Raw genomic sequence first — 15,872 nt, forward strand, 5'->3', positions numbered from 1 at the left:
GCAGTGTTAACTTGTTTCTTACTAGTGTTGGTATACAGGGTCTTTAGGTCACTTCTTACCAGCTCATTGAAAATGTCCACAGCATTTCTCGCCATCATTGGTGTGAATTTTGATTTGGGTCTAAAGTCATTTGGAGCATCACCATATACATCAATGCATTGTTCTGTAACTTATGCTTCTTCAAACATTGAATCGTGTATTTTCCAATTCTCTGTGCTCTCTTGAGAAGTTCATTTCTGCAACTTTCTGTGAACAGTGTTGTCCCTTATCATTTGCAAAAGTGTTAATCTTTCTTTTCTTTGAGTGCAACACGAAGAACTTTTTCAATGTCATAGTTCGTACAAATTTGAACATATAATTTCTGGTGTGAGTATAGTTCATATTCTGCTCAAGGCAAAATGACAATCCTAGTTTTAGGATTTCTCCCTTTCTCATTGTTAGTTGGATATCCCTGAGGTTTATGATGGTATTACCAACACTAGTTCTTACATCAGTCAGTTCTTGTCCCATTTCCCCATTTTGTCTCTCCCTTGATTTGATCTTTCTTGTGGCCCTCCAGTTCTTCCCCATGTGCCTCTTCCTCTTGGTGGCTTTGGATTTAGTTGCAGTTGCCTTGGCCGTAAATTGAGTCGACAATCGTGTTGTAAAAAATCTAAATCATCTATGACAGAGGGAATTGGGCCTTTCGGGGCACTTACTGCCTCTTCTTCAATGTCGGTGTCAATTTCTGAACTTAACTTGCTGTTCTGTTCAGATGGGTGTACCTGTATCGGCTTATTAGGTTTCCTAAACTGTTGTCTGCTGAGATGATCAAACTTCTTCGAGAAGGTATAGATCTGACCACGTTCGTAGTCAATTTTATCTTGTTTGAATTTTGGGTTTTTTCTAACCTTGATGGATTCATCCAACTTAACCAATCTTTTTTTCATGCAACTAGCGAACTTCTTCACCTGTTCTTAGTCTGACATGCTGGTAATATCTGTTTGAATGATGTCTATCTCTGTCAATAACTTCTTCCTGTCGATTACAGCATACTTTATGAGAACACCCAGCATTCTTTTCAAAGACTCACTATTGCTTCCAGCCCACTCTCGTAGCATACAAGGATTTGGGTTTTCTTAGCTCAGTGCGACTAGGATTCGTAAGCCCCACAGGATACGCCCCACTTCTAGGTTGCATTGAAGTGACTTGCTACCCCACCATTTCGATATTTCATTGTGCTTTAATTTCTCAAACTTCCTTAATTTGGAAAGTATATTATTTCCTTGTAGCTGGGCACTGCTGCTATTATGGACTACTACTGCTGTGGCTGTGTCATCATCAAGTACTCTTAGCGCTGCCTCCTCCTACTCCATCACCTCGTTAGCCGATGTTAAGCACTGTGAAAATATGTAAGTGCTGCTCTCTTCCTGCTGCTGGCCCTCTCACGTGTTCGCTGGGGCTGGCGGCTGTGCAGCAGCTCTCCCTTCTCCCGCTCAAGTTAACTGTGCAGTCTTACCCGTGTCGTGCCTCGATACCAGGAGTCCTCCGACTCACCAGTCTCCGCTGTACCAACACCAGTGCTGCCACTACCTTCCTCAGCTTCTCCGTTAAGCTGGGGACTCAGCAGCATGGTGCATCTGTTCTGCTGGCACCAAATTGAAGAGTGCGTTGTTTTACATGGACTCAGCAATGTCCGTAATCTGTTCACCAGCATCTCGTAAAACCGCATGGAAGACGACACTTATCGTTAAGCTGATTAAAATGCCTTTATTGGATTGCTACCCTGATGCATTTTGTTTGCCCTGCAGCCTTGTTCACAGATAAAGAAACGCCATTTTGTTACCATATTTAAACTGGTCGCAGCGTGATGAGTGAAGACAGACTACATGGTTACTCGCAATAATTCACCCTAGCATCAAATTCATATTATATGTACATCAAATAAAGTAATTTAATTTACAGACAAACTTGTAGCATAATGCATTTTATATTGACCATGGTTTGAATTGGACACATATTTTCAGGGTAATAAATTGCACCGCGGCGACTGTATAATTCATATTGCAGAGTACAAATTCTCTATTAAAACATTACAAAATTAGGGTTTTCTTTTTTCCTTGAAATTATGGTTAGTGCTTTAGAAACTAAAGTGAGGGGACATTTTCTATGAATTCTCAAATATCTTCCTCGTCAATGTCAGATAAAAAGTCTGGTGTTCTGATTGAAACATTTACTTCCAACACCAGCGACAGTCTGACAGTTCACTTCCTAGTGATCAACTGCATATTCAAACAAAATTGAGGCACCCCTGAAAACCATTTTGTTGAACTAGGAGCTGTTGAATTTAACAGCTTTCCTGAGGAGCGGGCTCAAGTTACAGATATTAATTCAGGTATGAAACCAGTGGGTAAAAAATGTGTGAAGGATGGGTTTTTACTAATTTAAGGCATAATGTATTTTTAAGGGGGCTACAAATAATTAAAATGGGAGACGTTTGCACAGCATCCCCCTTCAAATCTGTTTACTCACATTAACCGCCTTCTCAATCACTTACCAGCTCTGTAATTTTAAAATAGTAAAACGTTTGGTAGACCTTCCATGCAGGGTAGACCCTAGGGCCTAGTCGTGAGGCCAAACACGGCTTGTAATCCAAGCTATGCACTTTGTGCACAGTGATGGTTAGATGCACTCAGAGGTTTGGGCGCAGGCCCAGTGGCCAACCCTCACTGCGAATGGCCAAAGGCCGTGTGCTGCGGGGGTTGGATGCCAGTAGAGCAGTGCAAACAGGGCTAGGCCAAGAGTCCAACTCCGCTGCACACAGCCTAAGGCCTTTGCGCAGCATAGTTTGGGCACTTATTTAGATTAGAAAAAAAAAAAGAAAGAAATTTACTGACGAAAACAGAAGTTAAAGTGATGTTATAGTTAGATGTTGCAATTAGACAAAACAATATTACGTGTAAAAACTCCAAAACTACTGAACTATGTAAAGTTTAGTCAATTAACTGTAACTTAAGCCTCCATCATGCACTGATTATGACTTCACATAGTACTGTAGACCGTCCTATCATGATGTGACGTCATTTACCACTTCATGAGTGATATAAAATGCGAGGTCTTGTTCATTTTTCATATCAATTTCTTGAGCGGAAAGTATGAAAGTGGTATCCTGTGCCTTTTATACTTTCTACAGTGGATTCTTTAAATCCATTGATTTGAATGGACTGACTGATATAGGAGAAACAGCAGGACACAGCACACCACTTTTATACTTCATGTTCAAGAAGATAGTGTGAAAAATAAACAGAGGTATTCATTAAAGAAGTCAAAATTGCACCCTTAGACATACGGTCTCATTATAGTTAACAGAACAGCTCATTTCCATGTGTTAATGAAATAACAGTGAATTGCAATGAAGAATTGCACTTAGTGAAAGAACAAAAAACATAAGCATCAAGGTTAGAAAATTCTAATGAAACTTACGGATTTAATTAGTGAGGTAATACTTGATGTATAAAAGATTTTTAAGAACCGCTAGCACAGATCCTGACTGATGATAAAGAAACAGAAATACACTAACAAAAGTGACACAAACTGTTAGAAAAGGCAAAGGCGATTTTAGGTCTAGCCTAGAAACAACTTTATCTGTCTCACCAGCCTCATGTTTTCATATAGACAGACAGACAGGCAGGCAGGCAGACATACAGACAGACAGACAGACAGGTTTGTGTAGACTTGTAGATAGAGAGAGACAGGTAGCGAGGGCTACATAGATAAGAGATCTAGAGATGGATAAATATACAGTAAGACCAGGTTTAGGGCCTGATCAATGTTGCAGTGCGCACCACTGGTGGTCAACCGTCTGCCGGTTTACGACTCTCTGAGTCGGTCCGGCAGTGGACCGTCAGCTGCACCAGTGGCGCGGCAATGAAATATGCGGAACAGGACTGGCGCAGTCCCGCCCAGCATATTAAGAGTTTCCCCACCACCAGCATTTGAATAGGTGCGAGTTCCCCATGAAAAGACTGCTGATGGGGAAACAAAGGGGTCCCTGGAGGGCAAGGGTCCCCAGAGGGCCCCCATGCCCACCGCCATGGTGATGCATTCTGAGGGGCACATGCTTGCACCCCCAGTTCCAGCACAGCATAGACTTCACCGTCCATACACAACTGGAACATTTTTGCCGTTCCCATTGCTGTGCCTGTTTGTCCGGCACCGCCATGGGAGAGGCAAAAGGACTGTCCGCCAGCACAAGTTGAACTCGTAAACAGGTTGACAGTCCTTGCGCAGCTTTAGCGCAGCTGTGTCGGCAAAAAGCCAGCGCAACTGCGCCAAAGTCGTAATCAGACCCTTAGAATCTGGTGTAAATGACAGAGGCTTCCTACGGTATCCATGCGAAACAATATAATATTTATATTATGTCTAAACAAGCAGAACATATTAGAGCGCTAACGAAAACCAGGAAACATACAAGTAGAACATTTGGGAGCACTGAAAGCAAACTGGAAAGACATACATTTAATCATCCTTTTGTAAAATTAAAAAGTGATTTATAAATCGTTGGACAAAACCTAATGGACATGAGCAGTTTCATGTATTCTGAACTGGTAATACAAAATACATTTTCCCAATGCCATATCCTCAAGCTGAATTTTTCTGGAATGATTTCACTTGAGTTACATCATGTAGATTTACACATTAAACTACCACATTCAGAATAGTGATGTGAGCAAACACAATCACACGGTGTTGCATGCGTCACCTCCTGGCATCCTTTTGCCTTACTGACAGCATTCTAAGGTTATGTGATTAAATGCCCTACTCTGGGTATTTACTGCGGATAACACTTAACCTCAGCACTGTGCGTCTCTGACATGTTGTTCAGCGGCTTTAACAAGGAATATTCCTCAAAGGCGGCTGAGAATCAACCTTTATACAGTTTTTTCTGTAAAACATAAATAATGATGCACTTTCCCGCTTCACAGCTTGAATGCATTCTGTGGGTCTACTTTGCATAATTAGTTTGGAATATTTAGCACCCGCTGAGACAGTATAACAAATATGTAACCGGGCATCATCACCACCTGTAATGTAAGGGGCTCTGGGATTTGGGAATGATGAGACCGCGGCTGGAGACTGGACACGGTGGACCTGCCTTTGGCTGTGCGCGTGGTTGGGGCCGATGAAGACGTACCTGCAATAAACCTTCCATTTAGATTGCATGCTGCCTCCGCTGTGTATTTCACACATCTCTCACAGTAAACATAGAAAGGCCTTTTGCATTCCATACATACTATTTGAACACTGGAGGCTTGATATAAACACAAGGGCATTCTTAGGGTCCTAGGAAGGATAACCATTGTGTCTTCAACTTTATTTAATGGTTCAAGGGGTCATTGCTGATATAATCGAATCAACCATATTTGTTCATTGTATAATTGTTATAGTTATTTATTGTATCACACTGCTCGTTGCCCTTTTTCCAGAGTGGTACTAGGTGTAAGTTTGAACGCAGGGTGGATAGAGCCTTGTCCTTCCCCGCTAGACAGTAGGTACAGCCAGTATTTTTTTTGTCAAAACATTCCTATGTCTCTCAAGCAGGCAGGTCAAACAGCACGAACCCAGATAGTTTAAATCACGGTAAAAACGTAGGTGATGTCTTTAATGTACTCAAACTTTGCATTCATCAAAAAAACTCATTTAAAAGGTGAATATTACCCATACGATAAGGTATAAAATGATGGCAATGAGAAATTGCAACAAACAACAAACTGATGGAAGGAATGCTTGAACTAATCTCAACCACTGGTGATCGCTCAGAAAAACATTCCACTTCATTGTTTTTTTATCACTAACCTTCTCTAGACAGAGACCAGCCATATCCATGGGGCCACCGGGGAAATCGCCAGCAACCCCCAAACGCTCCTACACACGCCTGCGGGGTGGTAAATGCAGGGGCCGCCATGGACGGCCATAGGACTAGCTATGCCACTGGCCATATCCAAATCAATCTTTTTCCTGCTCTGATAGGAATAGACCAGCCCAAACTGCCATGCTTGTTCCCTTCATAAGCAACCCCAGATCAGGTTTGGCCTACATAGGCCTCATCAGTGAGCTGTAGCCTGAGTCCTATGGCACAGTGAGCATGATATACATGGCAGATCTCTGTCTAGGGAGGCATAGAGGGCTATTAAAGGAGTACTGGAATGCTGACTGTGCCATTGCCAGTGGTTGAGATTAATTCAAGCATTCATTCCATCACTTTGCATCTAGAGGATGTGTGTCTTGAGGATCAGAGGCTGCCATGCTCTGTCACTTATCTTTAAAATTAGCATTACATTGTCAAACGTATGGTGCAATGGTAGTTGGGTCACTTGACATTCCAATCAATGTTCAGTGATGTTCATCAATGGCAGTAGCCCTATTGAATGCTAATACTGGCTTAGAGACTGATCATGTTACATGGTCACTCGAGCCGACTACTGGTAACCTTAGGATGCTTTCGTAAAAGGTAATGCTCTGGCCAAACCCACGCACAGCAGAATATAAATGGAATCAGAAATCTGATTGTCAATGCCAGGCTATTTGGTTAATGCAGGACCCCTAAAAAATATTTTTTTCTCAGAGTTTCACTTATTTTATTTTTCAGGATACATCACTTATATCATTCTGAAATACACCCTGCTGTCATCTCCAACTAGATCTCAGCCTTTTCTGTGTTTGTTAACAAACACATTTGCTTTATATACTACATAGAAATGCAACCCTAAGGAGAGGATCCATTTCTCTGTCAAAATTCATGCTCCGTGAGCAGCAATATGCTCACATCTATATTAGAAAATTGTGGACCAAAATTAAATGGGCAGACCAGAGAAGATTTTCCGAGGGGTGCGTATCCTCATCAAAACATTATTTTTGTGTATTATCGTGGGGATGCTGGAGAGTTTACCCAGCTTTAGAGACATTGGCTTGGATGTGGAGGCCTTCCGATCCATGGTCCACTTGTTATATAATGATTGCATGGCCTTTACCTTCATAAATTGAATATTTTACTGAAAAGAATAACTTGACAGGAACATCCTCTACCCTCTTTTCCATTTTTGCTTCAGCTGTTGTTGGAGTAATTTAGGTGTACACGTAACACTCATGATACATGGGGAGGAGGCATTGGTGTAAATATGTGTGTATCTGTACTGATGTTTCCTTGCTGATGGGTGTCTAAATGCTGAACATCGTTCGAGATCCCAGTGGTACGAGTCTGATCATTTACAGTCCGGTGGGTAACAAAAGTACTTCTGGATGCAGAGGTAGTGCTCCCTGAAGAGATTTGCTGTTAGTCTTTAGAAAGAATTCAGGTTGCCAGTTTTTTGGATGTACATTTCTAATTCCTCTGGTCCGTCACTACAAAAGTCTGGATTTCAATTGAGCTCTGAGAGAACTAAGATTCTCCCTTGCTTAAATGTTTGCTCAAAGGAGGATACTAATGCCATTGGAATTGCTTGAAAACCTAACTTCCTTTTTCAATTTCCACTCAAGATACCGATAATCCAAGTATTCTCTCGTTTAGAGCGGCCATCATTATTGCTCGTTTTTGCTCTATTTTCGTATAAGAGAGTCAAAAGGCTTGGCTGCCTGTATTGTTTTAAATGGATGTTGATTTGCAGTGTTTGGTGCTGAAAGGACATGTCCTAGTCATAAAAGCCTTAGAGCAGCTGACTGTAATCTTACCACCTGTCCTCCAGCTCTCAAGAGTTTGTAACTAGAAGTACCCAATTGAATAAGGCATTCGGTGTTTATAAAGTACACAACCTTTTCTTTCCGACCACTGTCAAACATTCTCATGAGATCCCCCCCCCCCTTTGTATATATAATGAAGTTCTGCAGCAAACAAGTGTCATTAATTTTCTCCACCTCTTAAGAGCAATTAGATCCAGTATATTAAGGCATGTCTATTCAATCTTCAGGGAACTACTGTGATGGCAAATCTGACATCGATTCTGTACGATAAGAATGAGTGGAAAACCCCTGACATCTTTAACCCGGAACATTTCCTGGATAATGGCGAATTTAAGAAGCGTGACGCTTTTCTACCTTTCTTGATTGGTAAGATGGAGATCATTGGTTTATGTGCTGAGTGGTAAAATATTGTGTACTACTCTTTACTTTCCATGCCCTGGATGTCTCAGCTGGCACCTGGAATGGTGAGAGGGAATGATGTAATGCAATCTTGGTGTGTTGCCTGGACTAGAAGCTGGGGGAGATTTGGAGTTAGAGGGAGGATGAAGCTTGTACTGGCATATCTGCTTTTGCTGAAACCTAAAGGCCTAGTATGAAAAAACATATCTCCTACCTTAGTAGTTGCAGACTATACTGCCTTCTAACTACAACACTTGCCTTCACAATATAATGTAGATACATTATTGTTGCAAAAACATCTATCACGATGCATCAAGTAATTAATTACAGTGCAATATAATCGAAGTGACCTGTGTGTATCAGTAGTAGGCCCTAATGTTCCATGTGAGAAAATCGTTTTCCAAAACAACTTTTGCAAAAATAACTTTTCGAAAAAGATCATTTACATTAACATCATTTTTCAATTTTCATAAATTGCGACCTACTTTAACCTCTTTTTAATCTTTTGCTGCTAAGCTTTTTCCTGCTAGAATGCTAAGCCCTTTTTTTGGTATTTGGGGTACTTTATGTTTTTCCACATAAGGTTTTTACTCAAAATGTGTTACTTTTTCCAGCTACAATGGGATGCTAAAGGTACCCAAGGTTTTTGGATATATTTTGATGGAGTTGCACAAGAAAGCATTTTTTTCAAAAACGTAATTGACAAAAGGTTTGCTCTACAAGCATCACCATCTATCCCAGCTCTTCAGAGCAAGCTCAGTTGCATAAAAAATCTTTTATTTACCACACTTTTGAATTTTGTTTCAAAGGTAGTTAATTTTTCTGCTACTTGCAATTTGTGGTGAAAATAGGTGCAAAACCCATGGGTGAGCCCGGAAAGCTGTACATTTACGAAAAGTAGACATGGTTTTCTCAAGGAAATGGGGCTTCCACCCGCTTTCTAGGCCTGGATTCAGTTACTGTGCAGCCAGCCGCAGGCAAGGGTGTTGATTAACAGAGCGTACTCCCCCGACTTCAATATCACACGAGGTACAAGGCAAGGATGCCCATTATCCCCTCTCTTATTTACGCTGGCAGTGAAGACGCTGGCAGCCAGACTTCAGCAGTACATCTGGGAAGATGTGATTCAATACCCCACAAGCATTTGCTAATATCCCTCTATGCAGATGACATCATGCTATACATTCGAGACCCCAAACTCAGTCTCAATCCGATGTTGCGGTAGTTCATCAACTGTGGGATGCGCTCCCGAATACATTTAAATTCGGAGAAGTCCCAGATTTTTCCTCTTACCCCTATGGTCCAGAGGTTTGTCCCAGACTACCCACTGGCCTAATGTGACTAGGAGATTAAGTACTTGGGGATAGTTGTCGCAAGAGATAGGACAGAATGGATGCATACCAATTACGGAATAGCATTGAGCGCTCTGACTAACTCGACAAAAAGGTGGATTTCTATGCCCCTTTCGTTGGCAGGCCGTATTTCATTAATACAAATGGTGGTGTTGCCGAAGTAACTTTATCTCTTTATTAATACTCCTTACAACCCGGCACTTTTCTTAAACTCTAAAAACTCTGCTTATTCATCTGTTATGAGGCTCCAGAAATGGAACTCTATTTCTTTTGTGCCCAGTCTCATTTCACAGCATACTGGTTTTGACACCCCAATATATGCCGCACCTAGCCATTGAACAGGGATACATGAACCCTGTTCCAATAAAGGCGTTCTTTTGGGTGCCTCCCCGCCCCAGGGAGGCGGATCCCTCAACAGTCGCATGTATCTCTGAGGCCTGGTAGGGTGTAGCCAAGCAATTGCAGGTACCCATGTTGTACGCTCCATTGTTAGGTGGGAGTCCCTTGGCACCTCTACCTTCAGGTGACGCAGGAGGCTGGACGTCGCTGTATGCTTCTGGGGGTCAGGTGAAGGAGTGGGGGATTTATATGAAGAGGGCCTATTCCAGAATAGGGGTCAGGGGCATTCTTTAAAAGCACTCATCCCATCCCTGTGGAGCGGTTCCTATATGTTAAGCTAAGACAAGACGTTAGCAAAACCACCCCCGATTTCCCCAACAAACCTCTTGTGCTACCTCCCTTACACATTTTGCTTCAACGCGATAGCCCTACACATGTTATTGCGATACTGTATCATAGCATTCAGAACGAGAATACTGAGCTAAGATGAGATTCGCGTCTGCATTGGGATCAGGAGCTAGGCACACCACTTGAAGATGGACAATGGCACTACTGCTGCCAGCAAATGGTTTCACTTACGACCAGATGACAAATGTGACAGGTGTGGTAGGGCAGGGGCGGACTTCCTACACTTAGCATGGGAATGCGAGCCTATTAGGGACTACTGGTTAAGGGTTTTCGAAGCATTGGAGCAGATGATGGGATCTCAGATTCCCATAACCCTTCTCACGGCGCTGCTAGGATACAGAGAAGGGATGGAACTACCGACCCACCGATACGTCTTCCTTGGGCTACTATTGGATAAGCAAAGGGTGGCCTGTAAATGGCGGAGGGGGAGGGCCTCTACGTTTAAGGAATGATTACAAGATTTACTATGTTGTGAGGAGCAATCACTCAACTATGCAGAGCAGTTAACACCCTCCTCCCAGCCTCGAGACATGTGGGATTCCCTATGGGGGTATTTATTAGAGTCTCCTGAGAATGGGGGAGGAGCGGTTACTCAACTGGGCCCACTGAATCACATGAGAAAGAGATCGACTGGGGATCAGCACTATTATTAAGTCATAATGTTGAAATGGGTATGATGAGGAGTCATGGATAAGGTTGATGTTTTAACCAGACGTTGAATGAGAGTCTGAATAAATTGCTGATGATGCACATGAATGTAATATCCGCCTAATCGGATGCAAGATGTTATTTCATTGCAAAAAACTTAATAAAGACAGTAAATTCTTTTTTTTTTTTTTAAAGATGCCATGCCTATAGCAGCTACTTTTATTTTTCACCAAATTTGTATTTTGTCTGCTTTTTTTTAGGAAACCGTGTCTGTCTTGGAGAACAGTTGGCAAAAATGGAGCTCTTCCTCTACTTCACCACTCTTCTCCAAAGGTTCCGCTTCGAGGCACCCAAGGATGTCCAATTAAATGTTTCTAAATTCACACTTGGACTCACACTTTCTCCCCTTCCTTACAAGATTTGTGCCATTCCTCGCTGCTAAAGGCATTGAATTTAATCCAGTCAATATATATATATATTTTTTTATGATATTGCACCTTGAATCTCATTTAAGATTTCCAGAGTTCTACATGATTGTTGTCTTGATAGCAGATGTGTACTCATCAACTTAAAGAGGTTAAAAGTGTGTGTAATTAAAATGTTTTTACAGTTTCTTAAGTCACACCATAAGATTTATAACCAGAAAAAACGCACTCAGTAAACAATATATATTAACTGATTGCTTCACACAGCTAATCATACAATCAATCAAAATTACCTTTAAAGTGTATCTGACAATTGTCGGCTAGCTCCTCTGACTGGGAAAGAACAGCTCCCACTATGACCTGGGACATTAAATGTGTTGTTTTGTAAAACACAGTGCAATTCACGTTCTTTTGAATAAATATAAAAAATACATTTAAAATAAAGCACATTTCTCACTTATTTTCTTTGGAGCGAATAGATGGAAAATGATGTGTTTGAATTAAAGCCTCACCTCTGTGTTTGCTTAAAAGATATGCCTCATGTGATTGTGCGGATTTGGATTTCGGGTAGAGGGGGTGAAACCCTACTCAAGCAGCAACCATAATCTTTGTCAGGGTGAGGCACAACGAAACCCCAAAATAACCTTCTCTCAACCCTCTGGTGGCTACGGACAGAGTAGTTAGGCTTAACTTAGAGACATTGTATTAAGTATTTATGTAGCACTTCAAACAGTATAAAAGTGAAAACACAAGAAAAGAAAAACCCAATTTAGACAAATAGAGCACAATGTAAAAAAGAAATTGACACACAAACTGCAACAATCTAATCAGTAAAACCAGAGTTATGATTTTGTAAAGATTTTGTGAAAATAGATCCAAAAAGCCCAAAGCTGGAAATCAGGAGAAAATCACACGTTCAGGTGGACCACAATGGAGCAAGAGTTGGATAGAGGAACCAGGTTAGTCCAGCTGAAAAGTTGCCTTCTCAGTCCAGCGCAAAGAGTCTCGTTTGTGGTGGAGGAGCAGAGGAGTATCACTGAGAGTTGCCGATATAGAACACAAAGAGCAGACCGGGTGTTGCAGACAGTCATCGCTATAGTGCAGAGATCCTGTTGTCATTGCAAGCGGTCGGGACAGACTTTTGTGGTGGTGTTCCTTGAGAGCGGTTGATGCTGCTGTGTGAAGAGTCTGGCTGACGTGATTTGCCGGGCTGTGCAAGTAACAAAGATTCAACACCAACAAGCCCGTTTGCAGTTGCAAAGAGCCCTAAAACTTAACATCACCCTCTCTGAGATCACACCAATGGTTCAGGACCTGAGAGGCATCACATGGGGATCAGGCAGGTCCTCTGGCTGGATCTGCCTGCATGTGCAGGTAGATTGAAGCCTGTTATGTCCCTGTGGCTCATAGCAGGAGGCTGGCAGACTAGCCCTTGGAGACAACATAATGTGAAGATGGGCAAGTTTACATCTAGGCCTTTCTCCCTGCCCTGTGGAGTTCTGCAGGGATTGTCATTGAGACCAACACTATTCGACCTTTATGGTATGCCACTCACGACAATTATCAAAAATGCTGGTTTTCTCCTGGTGTCTTACGCCAATGACACCCAAATTGAGAGCAGTCACTTGCAAAACCTGAAAACAACTCTGACATGGCATTCAGAACATGCATGAGCAATGTGAGCAAGTGGATGGACCACAATTGCCTTAAAATAAATGCCACTAAAACTGAGGTCATCCTCTTTGGTAACAACTCTTAATTTTGAACGCCGGATTGGTGGCTACACGAAATAGACTCACTTCCTGAACCCTCAAACAAAGTAAAAAATGTAGGCATCCTGGTAGATAATGAACTGAAGTTCAAGGATAAAGTAGATACAATTACATCAGTCTCATTTTGTTCCTTAAGGCTTATAAAAAAGACAAAAAAATTCTTGCCTCCTGATTTTCTGAGAACTGCTATCATTGCATTGGTACTTACAAATATCGACTATTGCAATAGTCTCTGTCTTAGTCTCGCAGCAGGTCTCGTGATGAGGCTTCAGACTTTGCAAAATGCTGCTGCCCTTTTCCTTTTTAAAATTCCTAAACATGAATCGGCTAGAGGAGCCATCAGGAAACTACACTGGATGCCAGTTAGACAACAATGTAGGTTTAAGGCTCTCTGTCGGACCTATAAATCGTTGCACGGACTGGGGCCAGCCCTTTTCAAGGAAAAACTCAAATGGTACGTCCCAGTGAGGACACTTCGCTCAGGCTCTGCCATGAACCTGACTGTCCCCTCATTTAGGAGGACCAACTGGGGTGGGAAGAGCTTTTTCATGGCCACAGCTGTGCTCAGGAGCAGCCTTCCACTGACATTAAATCTGCTCCTTCTTTACTTACATTCAAGAGGGCCTTAAAGACCTGGCTTTTCCCGCAGAATTAGAAGGCACCTGGTGAGCTGCCTAACTCGCTTCTGACATCTGCTGTAGCTATCAACGTTTTCTATAGCGCCAAGACGCCCATGGGCATAAGTTGCACTTTATAAATCATATTCATTCATATTCATACATTCACTCTGGGGCTCCTGGGTTCAGTTGCGGATCCAATCCCTCTGACTCAGGCAGGAGGGAAGCAGGGCAGCAGGTCAACAGCCCAGCAATGCAATAGTCCATCAAGGCAGCAGTCCAACAGAGTGGCAGTACTTTCAGTAGCACACGAGTCCTTCTTCCTGGCAGGTTCAGAAGTGTACTGAAGAGTTGGGATCTGAGGTCCCATATTTATACCTGGAGCCAACTTTGAAGTCAAGGAAGCTTCTAGAGGTTCCCCCCAGAGGTGTCAGGCATCCCCTTCCTCCCTGTCCTGGCCCCAGCTTGTCTGGGGTCACAATAGACTAGTGACAAGCACCTTGTGAAGGTGCTCAGGCAGAGCCTTTGTGATGTAAGAAGGGAAGAAGGGTTTCTCCATCTTGGATTTAATGGGTAAGGGGCACTGTGAGATTGTTTGCAGTAGAGGCATCCCTGGGAACCTTTACCCTATTGGTTATGGAAGGTCAGGAGTCATACCACCCACAAGCTAGTGCCAAGCATAAATCTGACACATCAAGAGATCATCTTCCGAATACAACTGGATCTGTAAAAAAAAAACAGAAGAAGGACTGCACCTCCTTTTTAAACCTGTGAGGAGAACTAAAGAGCTGGTCCTTCTCCAACATGTACCCAAGACAAAGAAGTGTACTTCAAGGGTCATGTGGCTAACCTCCTGTGTTAGGAGGGTCATAAGAAGTTGTAAAATTCAATGAAGATCCCAGCTGACCAGTTCCAACTCGACCGGCTCTAGACCCTGCTGGTGGCCTCTGCTGTAGTGAGTCTTGACCAACAAGTGCTGTTCCTGAGGTCCTGGGAACCTTGTCTGTACCTAACATCCCTGGGACTTGGAAACGTTATGGACTTGAAGACCTGCGAAGTACTCGGACAAACTTACCAATCAGATCCGCGCAAAGTGCTACACTACCAGACTGAAGAAGCAGGTTTCTCTAGCTCAGGGCTCCTCCACAGTAGTAAATTTAATTCAGTTGCATCTCGCTGAGAAGGTATCGGGCTCGTGGAGCCCTCTTTGGATGCAATATACAGCCTTGCCTTGCTGGGCAATTCTGAGCTCCGAAAAAGAGACTAAGAGCTTTAAGTTTCATTATTTTGAATAGCGATTACCGAATTGTGATTCTCTGCGTATCGCAATTATGTATTCGCTTTTAACGCATGAAAATCCATGAGTGTTATTTATCAATTCCTAATAGGTCGCAGATAGACCTACCTCATCAATATTAATGTGGTAGGTTGCAAGTTGTGACACTTTAGAAATGGCTAAAATCACAAGGATGGTGGCCTGCTGGGGTCAGCAGACCATGTCTGTGATTGCTTTTAAATAAAGCAATATATATTTTTTCAAATGCAGCCTTGTTCCTTAAAGGATAACGTGTTGCATTTAAAAAAGAATAATGTCACTGCCTGCTCTTAAAAAACATTTTTACGAACATTCTCAAAAGGGAACTTCCCATTTGCAAATGAGCTACCACCTACTTGAAGTAAGTGGTAAAGTGCAAATGTTTTGTGACCGCATTTGGGTATCAAAACATTTCAACATACCGCTGTGATTCAGTATTAGAAAGGGACACCCTAAACACGTCCCTTCCTAATACCGAATCGTTATGCATTCGCAATTCCAAATTGTGATTCATTAACATGTTACCGAATCACAAATTGGAATTCAAACATACCAAAATGCATTTTACTGGTCGCCAATGGGCCGATTCTCTGAATACGGCCATTGTGAATGGTAAAATGGGTGATGCTCGTGGACCTAAGAACAAATGAAGAAATCCTTCCCGCGCGAAAGTGCAAAAGTATCCTGCTGGTGTAAGTAATTTCCATTGTGTGAGATTCAAATCTTCTTGCTTTTAGCTTTGCCTGCTGAAATGATGTGATACATGTTACTTAGTTCTACCTTCATTCCTCTTAAACAGTGGCGGCTGGTGACATTTGAAAGTGGTGTGGCGTAGAAGTTAGGGGAGAGTGCCCGGTGGCGAGCAAGTGTAAAAAAGAGTG

The 15,872-nt window shown here is 42.4% G+C and overlaps 1 protein-coding gene across 2 annotated transcripts in view; it reads left to right on the forward strand.

Moving 5' to 3' along the window:
* LOC146834875 (cytochrome P450 2J2-like) overlaps positions 1–11,731 on the forward strand; it is a 412,959-nt gene extending 401,228 nt beyond the window's left edge. For both annotated transcript variants that reach the window (XM_085602473.1, XM_085602474.1), the window contains exons 8-9: positions 7,944–8,082; positions 11,123–11,731. In XM_085602473.1, coding sequence (XP_085458599.1) covers positions 7,944–8,082; positions 11,123–11,304 — 321 coding nt within the window. In that variant the 3' untranslated portion in view covers positions 11,305–11,731. The remainder of the gene's footprint in view (positions 1–7,943; positions 8,083–11,122) is intronic.
* Positions 11,732–15,872: the final 4,141 nt, after the last annotated feature.

Source organism: Triturus cristatus, chromosome 4_2, assembly GCF_964204655.1.
Source record: "Triturus cristatus chromosome 4_2, aTriCri1.1, whole genome shotgun sequence".
Lineage (NCBI taxonomy): Eukaryota > Metazoa > Chordata > Amphibia > Caudata > Salamandridae > Triturus > Triturus cristatus.